This window comes from Molothrus ater, chromosome 30 (assembly GCF_012460135.2).
Source record: "Molothrus ater isolate BHLD 08-10-18 breed brown headed cowbird chromosome 30, BPBGC_Mater_1.1, whole genome shotgun sequence".
Classification (NCBI taxonomy): domain Eukaryota; kingdom Metazoa; phylum Chordata; class Aves; order Passeriformes; family Icteridae; genus Molothrus; species Molothrus ater.
This window is the reverse complement of record NC_050507.2, coordinates 1,486,754-1,500,448: the sequence shown is the minus strand read 5'-3', so window position 1 is coordinate 1,500,448 and position 13,695 is coordinate 1,486,754. Positions and strand designations below refer to the sequence as shown.

The 13,695-nt window shown below is 57.1% G+C and overlaps 1 protein-coding gene across 5 annotated transcripts in view; it reads right to left on the bottom strand.

Moving 5' to 3' along the window:
• The window catches only part of LRP1 (LDL receptor related protein 1), a 120,741-nt gene that overhangs the window by 12,636 nt on the left and 94,410 nt on the right, over positions 1-13,695 (bottom strand). For 4 of the 5 annotated variants that reach the window (XM_036399995.2, XM_036399997.2, XM_036399996.2 and 1 more), the window contains exons 62-75: positions 13,513-13,661; positions 12,559-12,652; positions 12,161-12,277; positions 11,958-12,077; positions 11,184-11,306; positions 10,156-10,281; positions 8,850-8,966; positions 6,130-6,236; positions 5,890-6,022; positions 4,850-4,969; positions 3,582-3,704; positions 1,492-1,635; positions 1,276-1,410; positions 262-381 (exon numbers count right to left, since the gene is read on the bottom strand). In XM_036399995.2, the coding sequence (XP_036255888.1) occupies positions 262-381; positions 1,276-1,410; positions 1,492-1,635; positions 3,582-3,704; positions 4,850-4,969; positions 5,890-6,022; positions 6,130-6,236; positions 8,850-8,966; positions 10,156-10,281; positions 11,184-11,306; positions 11,958-12,077; positions 12,161-12,277; positions 12,559-12,652; positions 13,513-13,661 (1,728 nt within the window). The remainder of the gene's footprint in view (positions 1-261; positions 382-1,275; positions 1,411-1,491; positions 1,636-3,581; positions 3,705-4,849; positions 4,970-5,889; positions 6,023-6,129; positions 6,237-8,849; positions 8,967-10,155; positions 10,282-11,183; positions 11,307-11,957; positions 12,078-12,160; positions 12,278-12,558; positions 12,653-13,512; positions 13,662-13,695) is intronic. The other variant, XM_054517729.1, reaches the window with a different exon arrangement.

Here is a 13,695-nt window from a genome sequence, read left to right as displayed (position 1 = left end):
GAGGTCTCTGTGGTGTCTTTGGGATTCATTGGGATCTGTGCGGTCTCTGTGGAGTCTGTGGGACTCAATGGGATCTGTGGGGTCTCTGTGGGGTCTCTGTGGGGTCTCTCTGGGGTCTTTGGGACTCAATGGGATCTGTGGGGTCTCTCTGGGATCTGTAGAACTCAATGGGTGTGAGGGGAAAGCAAAGGATTCCCACAGGAGCTCTGGGAGGGCCTTGGGCACACACAGAACCCACGTGGGTCCCTGTTCCCTCCTGACCTTCTGCCTTGCACATGTTGTCCGTCTTCATGAAGTTCTTGGCGCAGCTGCAGACGTGGGAGCCCTTGGTGTTGTTGCAGAGCTGGGAGCAGGTCCCAAAGCGCAGGCACTCATTGATGTCTGGGCAGGGGGAGGTGGGATCAGGGGGAGAACCAAAGGCTGCCCCCACAGACCCCATCTCTGCCCCAAGGACACCATCCCTGCCACCCAAGCCCCATCCCAGCTGTGAAATCGCATCTCACTGGTAAAAACCAAACCCTACAGCCCGATCCTGAGGCCTCTCCAGCAGCAGCAGGAAGCACCTTGGCAAAAATTCTTGTCTGGAACCTTCTGGAATCCTCTACAGCAGGTGCAGTGGGAGGTGGACTGGGACTGGACAAAGTGGGCCTTGTCCTCACACATGGTGGTGTTGGACACAGTGGGCCTCGTCCCCACACATGGTGGTGTTGGACACAGTGGGCCTCATACCCAACATGGTGGTGTTGGACACAGTGGGCCTCATACCCAACATGGCGGTGTTGGACACAGTGGGCCTTATCCCCAACATGACAGTGTTGGACACAGTGGGCCTCATACCCAACATGGCGGTGTTGGACACAGTGGGCCTCATACCCAACATGGCGGTGTTGGACACAGTGGGCCTCATCCCCACACATGGTGGTGTTGGACACAGTGGGCCTCATCCCCACACATGGTGGTGTTGGACACAGTGGGCCTCATACCCAACATGGCGGTGTTGGACACAGTGGGCCTCATCCCCACACATGGTGGTGTTGGACACAGTGGGCCTCATCCCCAACATGGTGGTGTTGGACACAGTGGGCCTTGTCCCCACACATGGTGGTGTTGGACACAGTGGGCCTCATCCCCAACATGGCGGTGTTGGACACAGTGGGCCTCATCCCCACACATGGTGGTGTTGGCCATCCCAGCCCCATCCCAGCTGTGAAATCACATCTCACTGGTAAAAACCAAGCCCCACAGCCCGATCCTGAGCCCTCTCCAGCAGCGTACCTTGGCAAAAATTCTTGTCTGGAACCTTCTGGAATCCTCTACGGCAGGTGCAGTAGGAGGTGGAGTTGGACTGGACGCAGTGGGCCTCATCCCCACACATGGTGGTGTTGGTCTTGCAGTCGTATGACTTGTGCTCTGTGGTGGGACACGTGTGTCACATGCGTGTCACAGCGAGTTCCCCCCAGTCCCCACCAGGCCCCCAGCTCCCCCACCCACCTTGGGAGCAGGATTCCTCATCAGAACCATCTCCACAGTCATTGAAGAAGTTGCAGCGGAGGTTGGCACTGATGCACTTCTTGTTCCCACACTGGAACTCATTCTTGTCCTCGCTGCAGTTCTTGGGCTTGGCCGTGGGTGACTCTGAGGGTGAGGGACAGCAGCTGTGACCCCCATCCCCATGGGACCCTCTGGGAGCAGGCAGGGACTTGGGACCCTGCATCCACACCCTGATTTTGGGAGGAAAGACCAAAAGCCAACCCCAACACCTGATTTTGGGAGGAAAGACTGGGAAAAGCCAGCCCCAACACCTGATTTTGGGAGGAAAGACCAAAAGCCAACCCCAACACCTGATTTTGGGAGGAAAGACTGGGAAAAGCCAACCCCAACACCTGATTTTGGGAGGAAAGACCAAAAGCCAACCCCAACACCTGATTTTGGGAGGAAAGACTGGGAAAAGCCAACCCCAACACCTGATTTTGGGAGGAAAGACCAAAAGCCAACCCCAACACCTGATTTTGGGAGGAAAGACTGGGAAAAGCCAACCCCAACACCTGGGCTGAACTTTGGGCTCTGGGAGGACCATCCCAAGGGCCACAGTGACCTCCAGGCACCTTGGCCAGGCAGGCTCAGGGCTGTGAGGCTCAGAAAACCACAATGCCTGCCATACTCCTGCTTCTCTCCCAGGCTGCCAGTTCCATGCCTTCTGTCTGAATATGCATCACAGTTTCCATGTCCTGATGTGCTGTGAAAGCCATGACACCTCCTGTGGCCAGGAGAGTGTGAGAATCTGTCCGAATTTTCCCTCATCTGCCTCACGATCGTCATTTGGGGACCACTGAAGAGAAGACCCTCCCTGTCTAGCCCTGTAGGAGAAAGTTACACACGCCAAAGGCCCCGAGACCTGAGAGCACAGTGCTGAGTTATTGTTTTCACAGGTGTTGTTTGCTGTATGCCACACTGAGCCCAATGAGAAGAAGAAGGGGCACCGTGCCCTGTTTGCAACAACAGCCTTGGAAGCTGTCCCACCTCTTGGCCTGGCTGGACTTCTCCTGAGTTTCGGGTGGTCCCCCACAGCAGACCCTCACCTGTTTTACAACCACCATGACAGACACACTGAGATGTGAGGAGCCTCTCCATCAAGGACTGAGACACGAAACCCCCATGTGAAAAGGCCCCTCTGCTCCTCCCAAGGACTGAGACATGGAACCCCCATGTGAAAAGGCCCCTCTGCTCCTCCCAAGGACTGAGACATGAAACCCCCATGTGAAAAGGCCCCTCTGCTCCTCCCAAGGACTGAGACATGAAACCCCCATGTGAAAAGGCCCCTCTGCTCCTCCCAAGGACTGAGACACGAAACCCCCATGTGAAAAGGTTCCTCTGCTCCTCCCAAGGACTGAGACATGAAACCCCCATGTGAACAGGTTCCTCTGCTCCTCCCAAGGACTGGGACTGAAACCCCCAGCCCGGGGCAGGTGTGTGGGGGAGGCAAGCTGACCAAAGCGAGATGTTTGCCTGCAGATTGTGACCACTGGACCAAGAAGACAATGGCTCTCGTTTACTGCTGAGAGCATGGATTACCTGTTACATCTATTCCTTATTGTATCTGTTTCCCCCCAACTCACAATTTTCAATAGAATTATAATAATAAAAAGCTCTGAGTCAGCCAGAGATTTTGAGATCTCCCCAACATAACAGGGGATCCTCAGCTGGACTGGACCAAAAGACTTTGTCTCTACGTTTGGTAGCTATATCTATACCCCCTTTTTCTCTCTTTCTCTTTTTTTTTTCTCTCCCTTAATCCCTCTATCACATTTTGCTGTGGTCATTCAATAAAGGTGCATTTGTTTTGATTATCACTGCAAACCCCCTGTGCCGCGTGGGTTCTTTTTGCGCCCTGAGATCAAATCCACGAACCCCATTCGTAAGGACGGATCGGAACAAGAGCACACCAAGGAGTCGGGCAGCACAAACGGCAGCAGATGTCACTGGTGTCCTGCCCCCAGTGCTCAAGCAGCACCTTTTGGACACTGAGCAGCATTTCAGAGCTGCAATGGCAGAGCTGAGGGAGAAGAATCAGCCCCACTCACCGCAGTCCTTCTCATCGGTGTTGTCGCCACAGTTGTCGATCCCGTCGCACTGCCGACCGATCCACAGACACACCCGGTCGTTCTTGCAGCGGAACGGTCTGTTGGGGGGACACTGGAATTTCACTGCACCAGCAAACAGAAACAAACGGTGACGGTGAAAGGAGACGCCGGAGCCAGGCTGTCACACATGTCACACGAGCTGCTGCTCGGCCTCTGCCCCCTCTCAGCTCTCCGCTCAGGGCTGTCCCACGCGGCCGAGCGGGCTCCGGAGGCTGAAGCAAAGAGACTGAAGCAAAGACAATCTGGCTGCTGTGAGCCCTCTCCTCACCCAGCCCCTCAATCAGAGTCACTTCCTGTCACAGACATCTTTTATGAAAAATCCTCAGCCCCCTCCCCACCAGCAGCCCCTCAATCAGAGTCACCTCCTGTCACAGACACGTTTTATGAAAAATCCTTTCCTTAGGATTTTTTCTCCTGAGAAGCCGAGAGGCCTCAGGAACAAAGTGTAAACAATGATTATCTGCTGCTGTGAAATGCAACAGGTGCATCTGTGATTGGTCTCATAGAGTTGTTTTTAATTAATGCCTAATCACAGTCAGCTGGTTCAGACTCTCTGTCTGAAACAGAAGCTTTTGTTATCATTCTTCTTCTCTCCTTAGCTAGCCTTCTGATGAAATCCTTTCTTCTATTCTTTTAGTATAGTTTTAATATAAAGTTTTAATATAATAGAGTATATATAATATAATATAATATAATATAATATAATATAATATAATATAATATAATATAATATAATATAATATAATATAATATAATATAATATAATATAATATATAATAATTATTAAATATAATATTAAAAATAATGATAAATTAAATTAAAATTAAATTAAAATTAAATTATTTCTAAATTCAATTATAAATATATTAATTATAATTATAAAATTAAAATAATATATTAAATATATTATAAGTATATTATACATTATATTATATTATATATTATAGGTTCTAGATAATATTATAAATAATAATATTATTAAAGTTATTAATAATAATATTAAAAATAATAAATCAAGCCTTCTGAAACACAGAGTCAGATCCTCATCTCTTCCCTCATCCTTGGGCCCCTGTGAACACTGTCACAACCTCCAACCCCTCACCCCCCAGAGGTCCCCCCCAGACTCTCTGGTCCCCCTCTGGTGCTCAGGCTCCAGGAGTGTCCCCCTATCCTGGGCTGTGCGAGGGCTTGGGGGCAGTGTCACTCACAGCACTCCTCGGGATTCTCGTCCGAGTTGTCCCCACAATCGTCCTCCCCGTCACATTTCCAGGCCAGGGGCTTGCACAGGGTGTTGTTGCACTGGAACTCGTCCAGGGGACACGTGCGGACTGTGACAGTGCAAGGGGGACATGTCAGTGCAAGGAGGACATGGCAGAGCAACAGGGGACATGGCAGTGCAAGGAGGGACATGGCAGTGCAATAGGGGACATGTCAGTGCAAGGAGGGACATGGCAGTGCAATGGGGGACATGGCAGTGCAGGAGGGGACATGTCAGTGCAAGGAGGGACATGGCAGTGCAAGGGGGGAGATGGCAGAGCAATGGGGGACATGGCAGAGCAATGGGGGACATGGCAGAGCAATGGGGGACATGTCAGTGCAAGGGGGGACGTGTCAGAGCAAGGGGGACATGGCAGTGCAATGGGGGACATGGCAGTGCAAGGGAGGACATGTCAGTGCAAGGGGGGACATGGCAGAGCAAGGGGGGCATAGTGCAAGGGGGACATGTCAGTGCAAGGGAGGACATGTCAGTGCAAGGGGGACATGGCAGTGCAATGGGGGACATGGCAGTGCAGGAGGGGACATGTCAGTGCAAGGGGGACATGTCAGTGCAAGGGGGACATGTCAGAGCAGGAGGGGACATGGCAGTGCAAGGGGGGACGTGTCAGAGCAAGGGGGACATGTCAGTGCAAGGGGGACATGGCAGAGCAATGGGGACGTGTCAGTGCAAGGGGGGACGTGTCAGTGCAACAGGGGATGTGTCAGTGTAAGATGGGACGTGTCACTGCAAGAGGGGACGTGCCAGCTCGTGCTGCCCTCCTGCCAAAACCCCACCCAGGGGCTGCAATTCCAATTTCCAGCATGCACAGGGGGTCTCCAGGCCTGGGGGGTTTCCACGTCCGTGCGTGCTCCAGAGTGGGACACACACACACAGAGGTGAGCGCTCCCACCCACAGCAGGGACACAACGACACCAGGACAGGGAGTGGGGCACACCAGCAGCCCCAGGGGACATCCAGCAGTGCCATTACCCCCTGTGCCACAGTTCTCCTCGTCGCTGCCATCCATGCAGTCGGCGTCGGCGTCGCAGCGCCAGCGCATGGGGATGCAGTGCCCGTTCTTGCACTTGAACTGGTCAAACTCGCAGCGAGGGGTGCAGTCTTTCTGCAGGGGACAAGCAAGGGACACGGTGGCCATGGCAGGCCCCTGTCCTGCTGCCACAGCCCCAGGGCAGGGGCACAGGGGGGGAAGTGTCCCCGTCCTGCTCGTACCTCGTCGGAGCCGTCGGCGCAGTCGTGGTCGCCGTCGCATTTCCACCTGCCCGCGATGCAGCGGCCGTTGGCGCAGGAGAACTCGCTCTCAGAGCAGGGCCTGGGTGCTGGGGACAGAGCACAGAGAGTGCCCTGAGCGTGGGGACAGCCTGTGAGGGCAGGGGGTGTCCCTGGCCAGCAGCTGGGGGGGCACAGGGTGACAGGGACACACGGCTGGTGGCACTGGGGACAGGGGTACAGGCAGAGCTGTGGGAGCTGGCAGAGGGGCACAGCTGGTACCAACTCCCAGCCCCTTCCCAGCCCACTCCCTGTGGGGGTTTTGGGGGACACTGTGGCCACACAGCCTGGCTGTGAGGGCCTGGGTGCTGGGGACAGAGCACAGAGAGTGCCCTGAGCGTGGGGACAGCCTGAGGGCAGGGGGTGTCCCTGGCCAGCAGTTGAGGGGCACAGGGTGACAGGGACACACGGCTGGTGGCACTGGGGACAGAGGGTACAGTGGGAGCTGGCAGAGGGGCACAGCTGGTACCAACTCCCACACCACTCCCTGTTGGGGTTTTGGGCGACACTGTGGCCACACAGCCTGGCTGTCAGGGCCTGGGTGCTGGGGACAGAGCACAGAGAGTGCCCTGAGTGTGGGGACAGCCTGTGAGGGCAGGGGGTGTGAATTATGAATATATTATATATGATAAATAATATTATAAATAATGATAATATTATTAAAATTATTATTAATAATAATATTAAAAATAATAAATCCAGCCTTCTGAAACATAGAGTCAGATCCTCGTCTCTTCCCTCTTCCCTCCCTGGCCAGCAGCTGAGGGGGCACAGGGTGACAGGGACACACGGCTGGTGGCATTGGGGACAGGGGGTGTCCCTGGCCAGCAGCTGGGGGGGCACAGGGTGACAGAGACACACGGCTGGTGGCACTGGGGACAGGGGGTACAGGCAGAGCTGTGGGAGCTGGCAGAGGGGCACAGCTGGTACCAACTCCCACACCACTCCCTGTTGGGGTTTTGGGCGACACTGTGGCCACTGAGGCCACTCACTCTCCACAGGGCAGCACCAGCCCCACTGCTGCCCACCCCAGCTGCCCCCCAGGCAGGAGGAACTGCAGCAGTGCCCATCCCTGTGCCCCCTCACAGGGCATGGGGACAGCTCACAGCTCACTGGCACAGCCAGTGCCACATCCAGGAGGATGGCACCTGGCACAGCCGCCCACCTGGGATGGCTTTTGGGACCCTTCCCCTCCCTATAGCCCCCATAGGGGTATTGGGGCACAGGGACCCCCCATTCATGGCACAGGACTGTGGGGAAGAGGGGAACAGGGAGAGGCAGGTGGGGATGGGTTTTGGAGCCAAATCCAAGCCATGCAGAGCCCTGCAGAGCAGCAGGGTCAGACCCTCCCCAGCTGTGCTTCCACGGAGGGAGATGCTGGTGCTGATGCTCAGAAAATCCACCTGGATCGTCCAGTCCCAGCCCCTCTGCCCTCACCTAGAAATTATTGTCTTCATTGGGTTTAGAGAGACTGTAACATGGAATTAAAAGATTTTGGCAGGAACCTACCTCTGAGCGCCCCATAACGACAGTGTGAAAATGGAGAAAAACATAAGATGAAGTGAAATGGCACAAACTCAAAAACACGACGGGAAGTCAACAAAAAAGAAAACCAAAAGCTGCACCCTGAAGAGCTGCAAGATGACAGAGGGACCCAGTGGGCACTGAGGGGTGGGAGAGGGTCTGGCAGCAGACCCTGGTGCCATCTCACAGGGAGTCTGGAACCCTCTGGGTGCTGTGGGGTGGGAGAGGGACGGGCAGCAGACCCTGGTGCCACCCCATGGGCAGCTTGGAACCCTCTGGGTGCTGTGGGGTGGGTCTGGCAGCAGACCCTGGTGCCATCCCATGGGCAACTTGGACCCCTTTGGGTGCTGTGGGGTGGGACAGGATCTGGCAGCAGACCCTGGTGCCACCCCATGGGCAGCTTGGAACCCTCTGTGTGTCCCCACCGCCATCCCAGGTGGTACTGCCAGGCAGGGGGTGACAGAGGGGGCGATGCTTGGTGGCAAAGCAGGACAAGGTGCCCTCAGGTGACTCTGCTGGGCCCCCCATGCTCCTGCAGGGAGTGTGTTGGGGTCACCCCTTCAGTGTCACTTGTCACCTTTGGGGTGTCTCCTTGGCACAGGGACAGGGGTCAGCACTGCCCCAAAGGAGGGCATGGATGGCACAGGGACAGGGACAGGGTCAGCACTGCCCCAAAGGAGGGCATGGACAGGGGTCAGTGCTACCCCAAAGGAGGGCATGGATGGCACAGGGACAGAGACAGGGTCACCACTGTCCCCAAAGGAGGGCATGGATGGCACAGGGACAGGGACAGGGTCAGTGCTGCCCCAAAGAAGAGCATGGATGGCACAGGGACAGGGTCATGGTCACTGCTGCCCCAAAGGAGGGCATGGATGGCACAGGGACAGGGACACCACTGTCCCCAAAGGAGGGCATGGACAGGGGTCAGTGCTGCCCCAAAAGAGGGCATGGATGGCACAGGGTCAAGGACGGTGCTGCCCCCATGGAAGGCACAGGGACAGCTGTGTCCTGGCTGTCCTGGCTGTCCTTGTCTCTCCCAACCACCAACCTAACAGTACAGGAGGGGCTGGGGACCCCAAAGCTGTCCCCTGTGCAGAGCTCCCCCCTGGGGACAGCAGGGGCTGGGGGGTGGCACGTACTGCAGCTCTCCTCGTCAGAGTTGTCCCCGCAGTCGTTGTCGTAGTCGCACTGCCAGCGGCCCGGCACGCAGCGGTTGTTCTTGCAGCGGAACTGGTACGGCTCGCACGTGCGCTCGTCTGAGGGGACAATGGGGACAGGTCAGGGACAGGGACAGGGCAGGGACAGGACAGGGACAGGGACAGAGAACTGGTACGGCTCACACATGCGCTCGTCTGGGGGGACAATGGGGACAGGTCAGGGACAGGGACAGGGCAGGGACAGGGACAGGACAGGGACAGGGACAGAGAACTGGTACGGCTCGCATGTGCGCTCGTCTGGGGGGACAATGGGGACAGGTCAGGGACAGGGACAGGGCAGGGACAGGGACAGGACAGGGACAGGGACAGAGAACTGGTACGGCTCGCATGTGCGCTCGTCTGAGGGGACAATGGGGACAGGTCAGGGACAGGGACAGGGCAGGGACAGGACAGGGACAGGGACAGAGAACTGGTACGGCTCACACGTGCGCTCATCTGGGGGGACAATGGGGACAGGGACAGGGCAGGGACAGGGACAGAGAACTGGTACGGCTCACACGTGCGCTCATCTGAGGGGACAGGGACAGGTCAGGGACAGGGACAGCAGGGACAGGGACAGGACAGGGCAGGGAACTGGTACGGCTCACACGTGCGCTCGTCTGGGGGGACAGTGACAGGGACAGGACAGGGACAGGTCAGGGACAGGACAGGGACAGGTCAGGGAAAGGGACAGGGACAGAGCAGAGAACTGGTACAGCTCACACATGCGCTCGTCTGGGTGGACAATGGGGACAGGAACAGGGCTGGGACAGGCCAGGGGTCAGCACTGCTCCACACGATGGAAGGGATGGGACAGGGACAGGGGTCAGCACTGCCTTGTATGACAGGAGGATGGGACAGGGACAGGGGTCAGCACTGCCCCCAAGGAGGGCATGGATGGGACAGGGATAGGGACAGGGGTCAGCACTGCCCCAAAGGAGGGGATGGATGGAACAGGGACAGGGACAGGGGTCAGCACTGCCCCCAAGGAGGGCATGGATGGGACAGGGATAGGGACAGGGTCAGCACTGCCCTGAGCATGGGGAGGGACAGGACAGGGACAGAGACCAGGACAGGGGTCGGCACTGCCCTTGTACCTCCCTCTCACCCAGCCCTGCCCACGCCACCCAGAGAGGAGCAGCTGGAGCTCCTGGGACACCCCAGAGGAGCCAGCCAGCTCCAGGCCAGCCTGTCCCTCAGAGAACAGGGACACAAATGCCACTGGCTTGTCCCCAGGGCCCCTGCTCACCGCATTCCTCCTTGGGCTCATCAGATCCATCCCCACAGTCGTCCTCCCCGTCACATTTCCAGCGTGCTGGGATGCACCTGCCCGAGTCCTTGCAGCGGAACTCGTCCACACCACAGGTCATCTGGGCTGCAGGGGACAAAAGGGACACAGGACACTGCTCAGGCCTGTGCTGCTCTCTGCAGGGCTGATGGACAGCCTGGAGATGGGTGGGAGCCTGGGGTACTCCTCCCTTTCATGCAGTTCTCCAGGGAGAAGTCAGGGGAGGAGGATCCCAGCAGGACAGAGCCAGCAACAGCATCAGCCACTGCCCACAGGGACTGAGAGAAGGAGTGAGCAGGTATTGAGTTAGAATTGAGCAGGAACTGAGCAGGGACTGAGTAAGAATTGAGCAGGGACTGGGATAGTACTGAGCAGGGACTGAGCAGGGAATGAGCAGGGAATGAGCAGGGAATGAGCAGGGATTGGGGTAGAACTGAGGAGGGACTGGGATAGAACTGAGCAGGAACTGAGCAAGGACTGAGGAGGGACTGAGTAAGAATTGAGCAGGGACTGGGATAGTACTGAGCAGGGAATGAGCAGGGAATGAGCAGGGAATGAGCAGGAATTGAGCAGGGAATGAACAGGGACTGGGGTGGAACTGAGCAGGAATTGAGCAGGGACTGAGCAGGGACTGGGCTGGAACTGAGCATGAACTGAGTTAGAACTGAGGAAGGACTGGGGTAGAACTGAGCAGGGACTGAGCAGGGACTGGGGTAGAACTGAGCAGGGACTGAGCAGGGACTGAGCAGGGACTGGGGTAGAACTGAGCAGGGACTGAGCAGGGACTGAGCAAAGACCAAGGAGGAACCAAGGAGGGACTGAGCAGCGACTGAGGAGGGACCGAGGTCGAACTGGGCAGGAACTGAGCAGAAACAGAGCAGGGACCAAGAAGGGACTGAGCAGGGACCTGCCACCCCTCCAGCACGCAGAGGTGCACAGTGTGGGCATTTTACAGTGGGCAGAGCCCCCTCCCCACACAGGTGCCTTACTGCAGTTAGCAGGTTCATCAGAGCCGTCCACGCAGTCGTTGTCACGGTCACAGACCCAGACCCGGGGGATGCAGCGCTTGGTGATGGCACACTGGAACTGGTTGGGGGCACAGGTCACCTCAGCTGCAGCAGGGAGAAGGGGGGGTCAGGAAAGGCAGCAGGGCAGGCAGGGACAGCCATTCCCTTCCCCAAAAATCAGCCCTGGGGTCGAGAGGTGTGTGGGTGCTCCAGGGATCACAAGGGGCTGGTGTGCTCATGGAGATGGAGCGGAGCCATAAAATGGCCCCAGAAGACTCCAAGCTATGAGGGGACAGGGCAGAGGCCACCAGATCCCTCAGCTGGGCTACAGGCTCAGCCCAAATCCACTTTGAGGGAATTAAGGATTTCATTCCCACTCGGAAAGAGGGCAGAGGCCACCAGATCCAGGCTCAGCCCAAATCCACTTTGAGGGAATTAAAGATTTCATTCCCACTCAGAAAGAGGGCAGAGGCCACCAGATCCCTCAGCTGGGCAACAGGCTCAGCTCAAATTCCACATCAAGGGACTTAAGGATTTCATTCCCACTAGGAAACAGGGCAGATCCCTCAGCTGGACAACAGGCTCAAGGGACTTAAGGATTTCATTCCCACTAGGAAACAGCAGCAGGAACAAAGGGTCTGCAGAGACCAGGGGTACGGAGAAAGCCCTGGCACAACCCAGGGAGCCAAACACCCCAAGAGCCCCTCAATCTGACCCACAGCAGCTCCCAGCTGACCCCCAGAGCCCCCCACTCACGACAGTCCTTCTCATCCTCTCCATCCCCACAGTTGTCCTGCCCGTTGCAGCGGAAGATGCCGGGGATGCAGCGGTTGGTGTTGGTGCACTTGAACTGGCTGGGCAGGCAGACGTGGATGTCTGGGGGAAGAGGTGACAGTCAGGGGGGTGACAGGCAGCATCTCCACGCTGTGGAGGGTCACAGGGGGACACAGGGAACCTACCACAGTTGGCCTCATCTGAGTTGTCCTGGCAGTCGTTGTCGCCGTCGCAGATGAAGGCGGGGTTGGTGCAGATCCCTGTGGAGCACTGGAACTGCCCGGGCCTGCACTTGAACTCAGCTGTGGGGTAACACAGGGCCACAGGTTTGCTCTGAGGAACATTCTTAGGGCACATCTCAACCTCAAACCCTCGCTCCACCCCTCTGGTGTCATCTGGACACCCTCTGGACTCAGCATCCAATTCTGGGCTCGGGCCCTGCTCCATGGCACAGATGTGTCCCACTGCTCCCTGAACCCTGTTCTGATTGACCCTGCCCTCCCTGGGGCTGTCCCAACAGCCACCCTGCACACTCTGGGGGACGCTGGGACAAGTTGGGGCTGTGTCACCCCCTGGCACTCACGGCAATCCTCCGGCTCGTCCGACCGGTCCCCGCAGTCGTCCTCGGTGTCGCATTTCCACCAGAAAGGGATGCACTTGTCATTCTTGCAGACAAACTGAAGGAGAGAGCAGCTCGTGGGGTGGTTCAGGGTGGGGAGGGGGACCCCAAATTTACCCCCAATTTCATCCCCTGTGAGCTGAGCCAAGGGCACTGATCCTGTGCTGTCCCCTCCAGGTATTCCCAAATCCTGACCCAGAGCAAAGCCTTAACCCCACCCAGGCCCTTGGGATTTGAGGAGAGGGGTAAAAGAACATTCCAGAGCTGGAGGTTCTCTGGCTCCACTTCAAACATGAAGTGCCACAGGAGGGAGGTGCTGCCTGCACCCAAACAACACCCCATTACCACCAGGGAGATCATGGCAGGAGGGACACGGGCACGGGGAATATCCAGGCAGGCAGGGACAGACAGGGACAGACAGGGACAGGAAAGGACAGGCAGGGACAGGAAGGGACAGGAAGGGACAGGCAGGGACAGGAAAGGACAGGCAGGGACAGGCAGGGACAGGCAGGGACAGAAAAGGACAGGAAGGGACAGGCAGGGACAGGCAGGGACAGGCAGGGACAGGAAAGGACAGGAAAGGACAGGAAAGGACAGGAAGGGACAGGCAGGGACAGGCAGGGACAGGAAGGGACACAAAAGGACAGGCAGGGACACAAAAGGACAGGAAAGGACAGGCAGGGACAGGAAGGACAGGAAAGGACAGACAGGGACAGGAAAGGACAGGCAGGGACAGGAAAGGGCAGGAAGGGACAGGAAAGGACAAGCAGGGATAGGAAAGGACAGGCAGGGACACAAAAGGACAGGCAGGGCCAGGCAGGGACAGGCAGGGACAGGAAGGGACAGGAAAGGACAGGGAGGGACAGGGAGGGACAGGGACAGGCAGGGACAGGCAGGGACAGGCAGGCAGGAGCTTACCTGGCTGGCAGTGCAGTTGGACACGCAGGTTTTGCCATCACTGCCCAGGTAGAAGTTGGTGGGACAGGCACACTTGTGCCCCCCACCTGGGGACAGCAGGCAGAGGTTGCTGCAGCCGCCGTTGTTGGTCTTGCAGGGGTGGTTGGGAACTGGGGAGAGCAGGGTGACAGCAGCAAGTCAGAC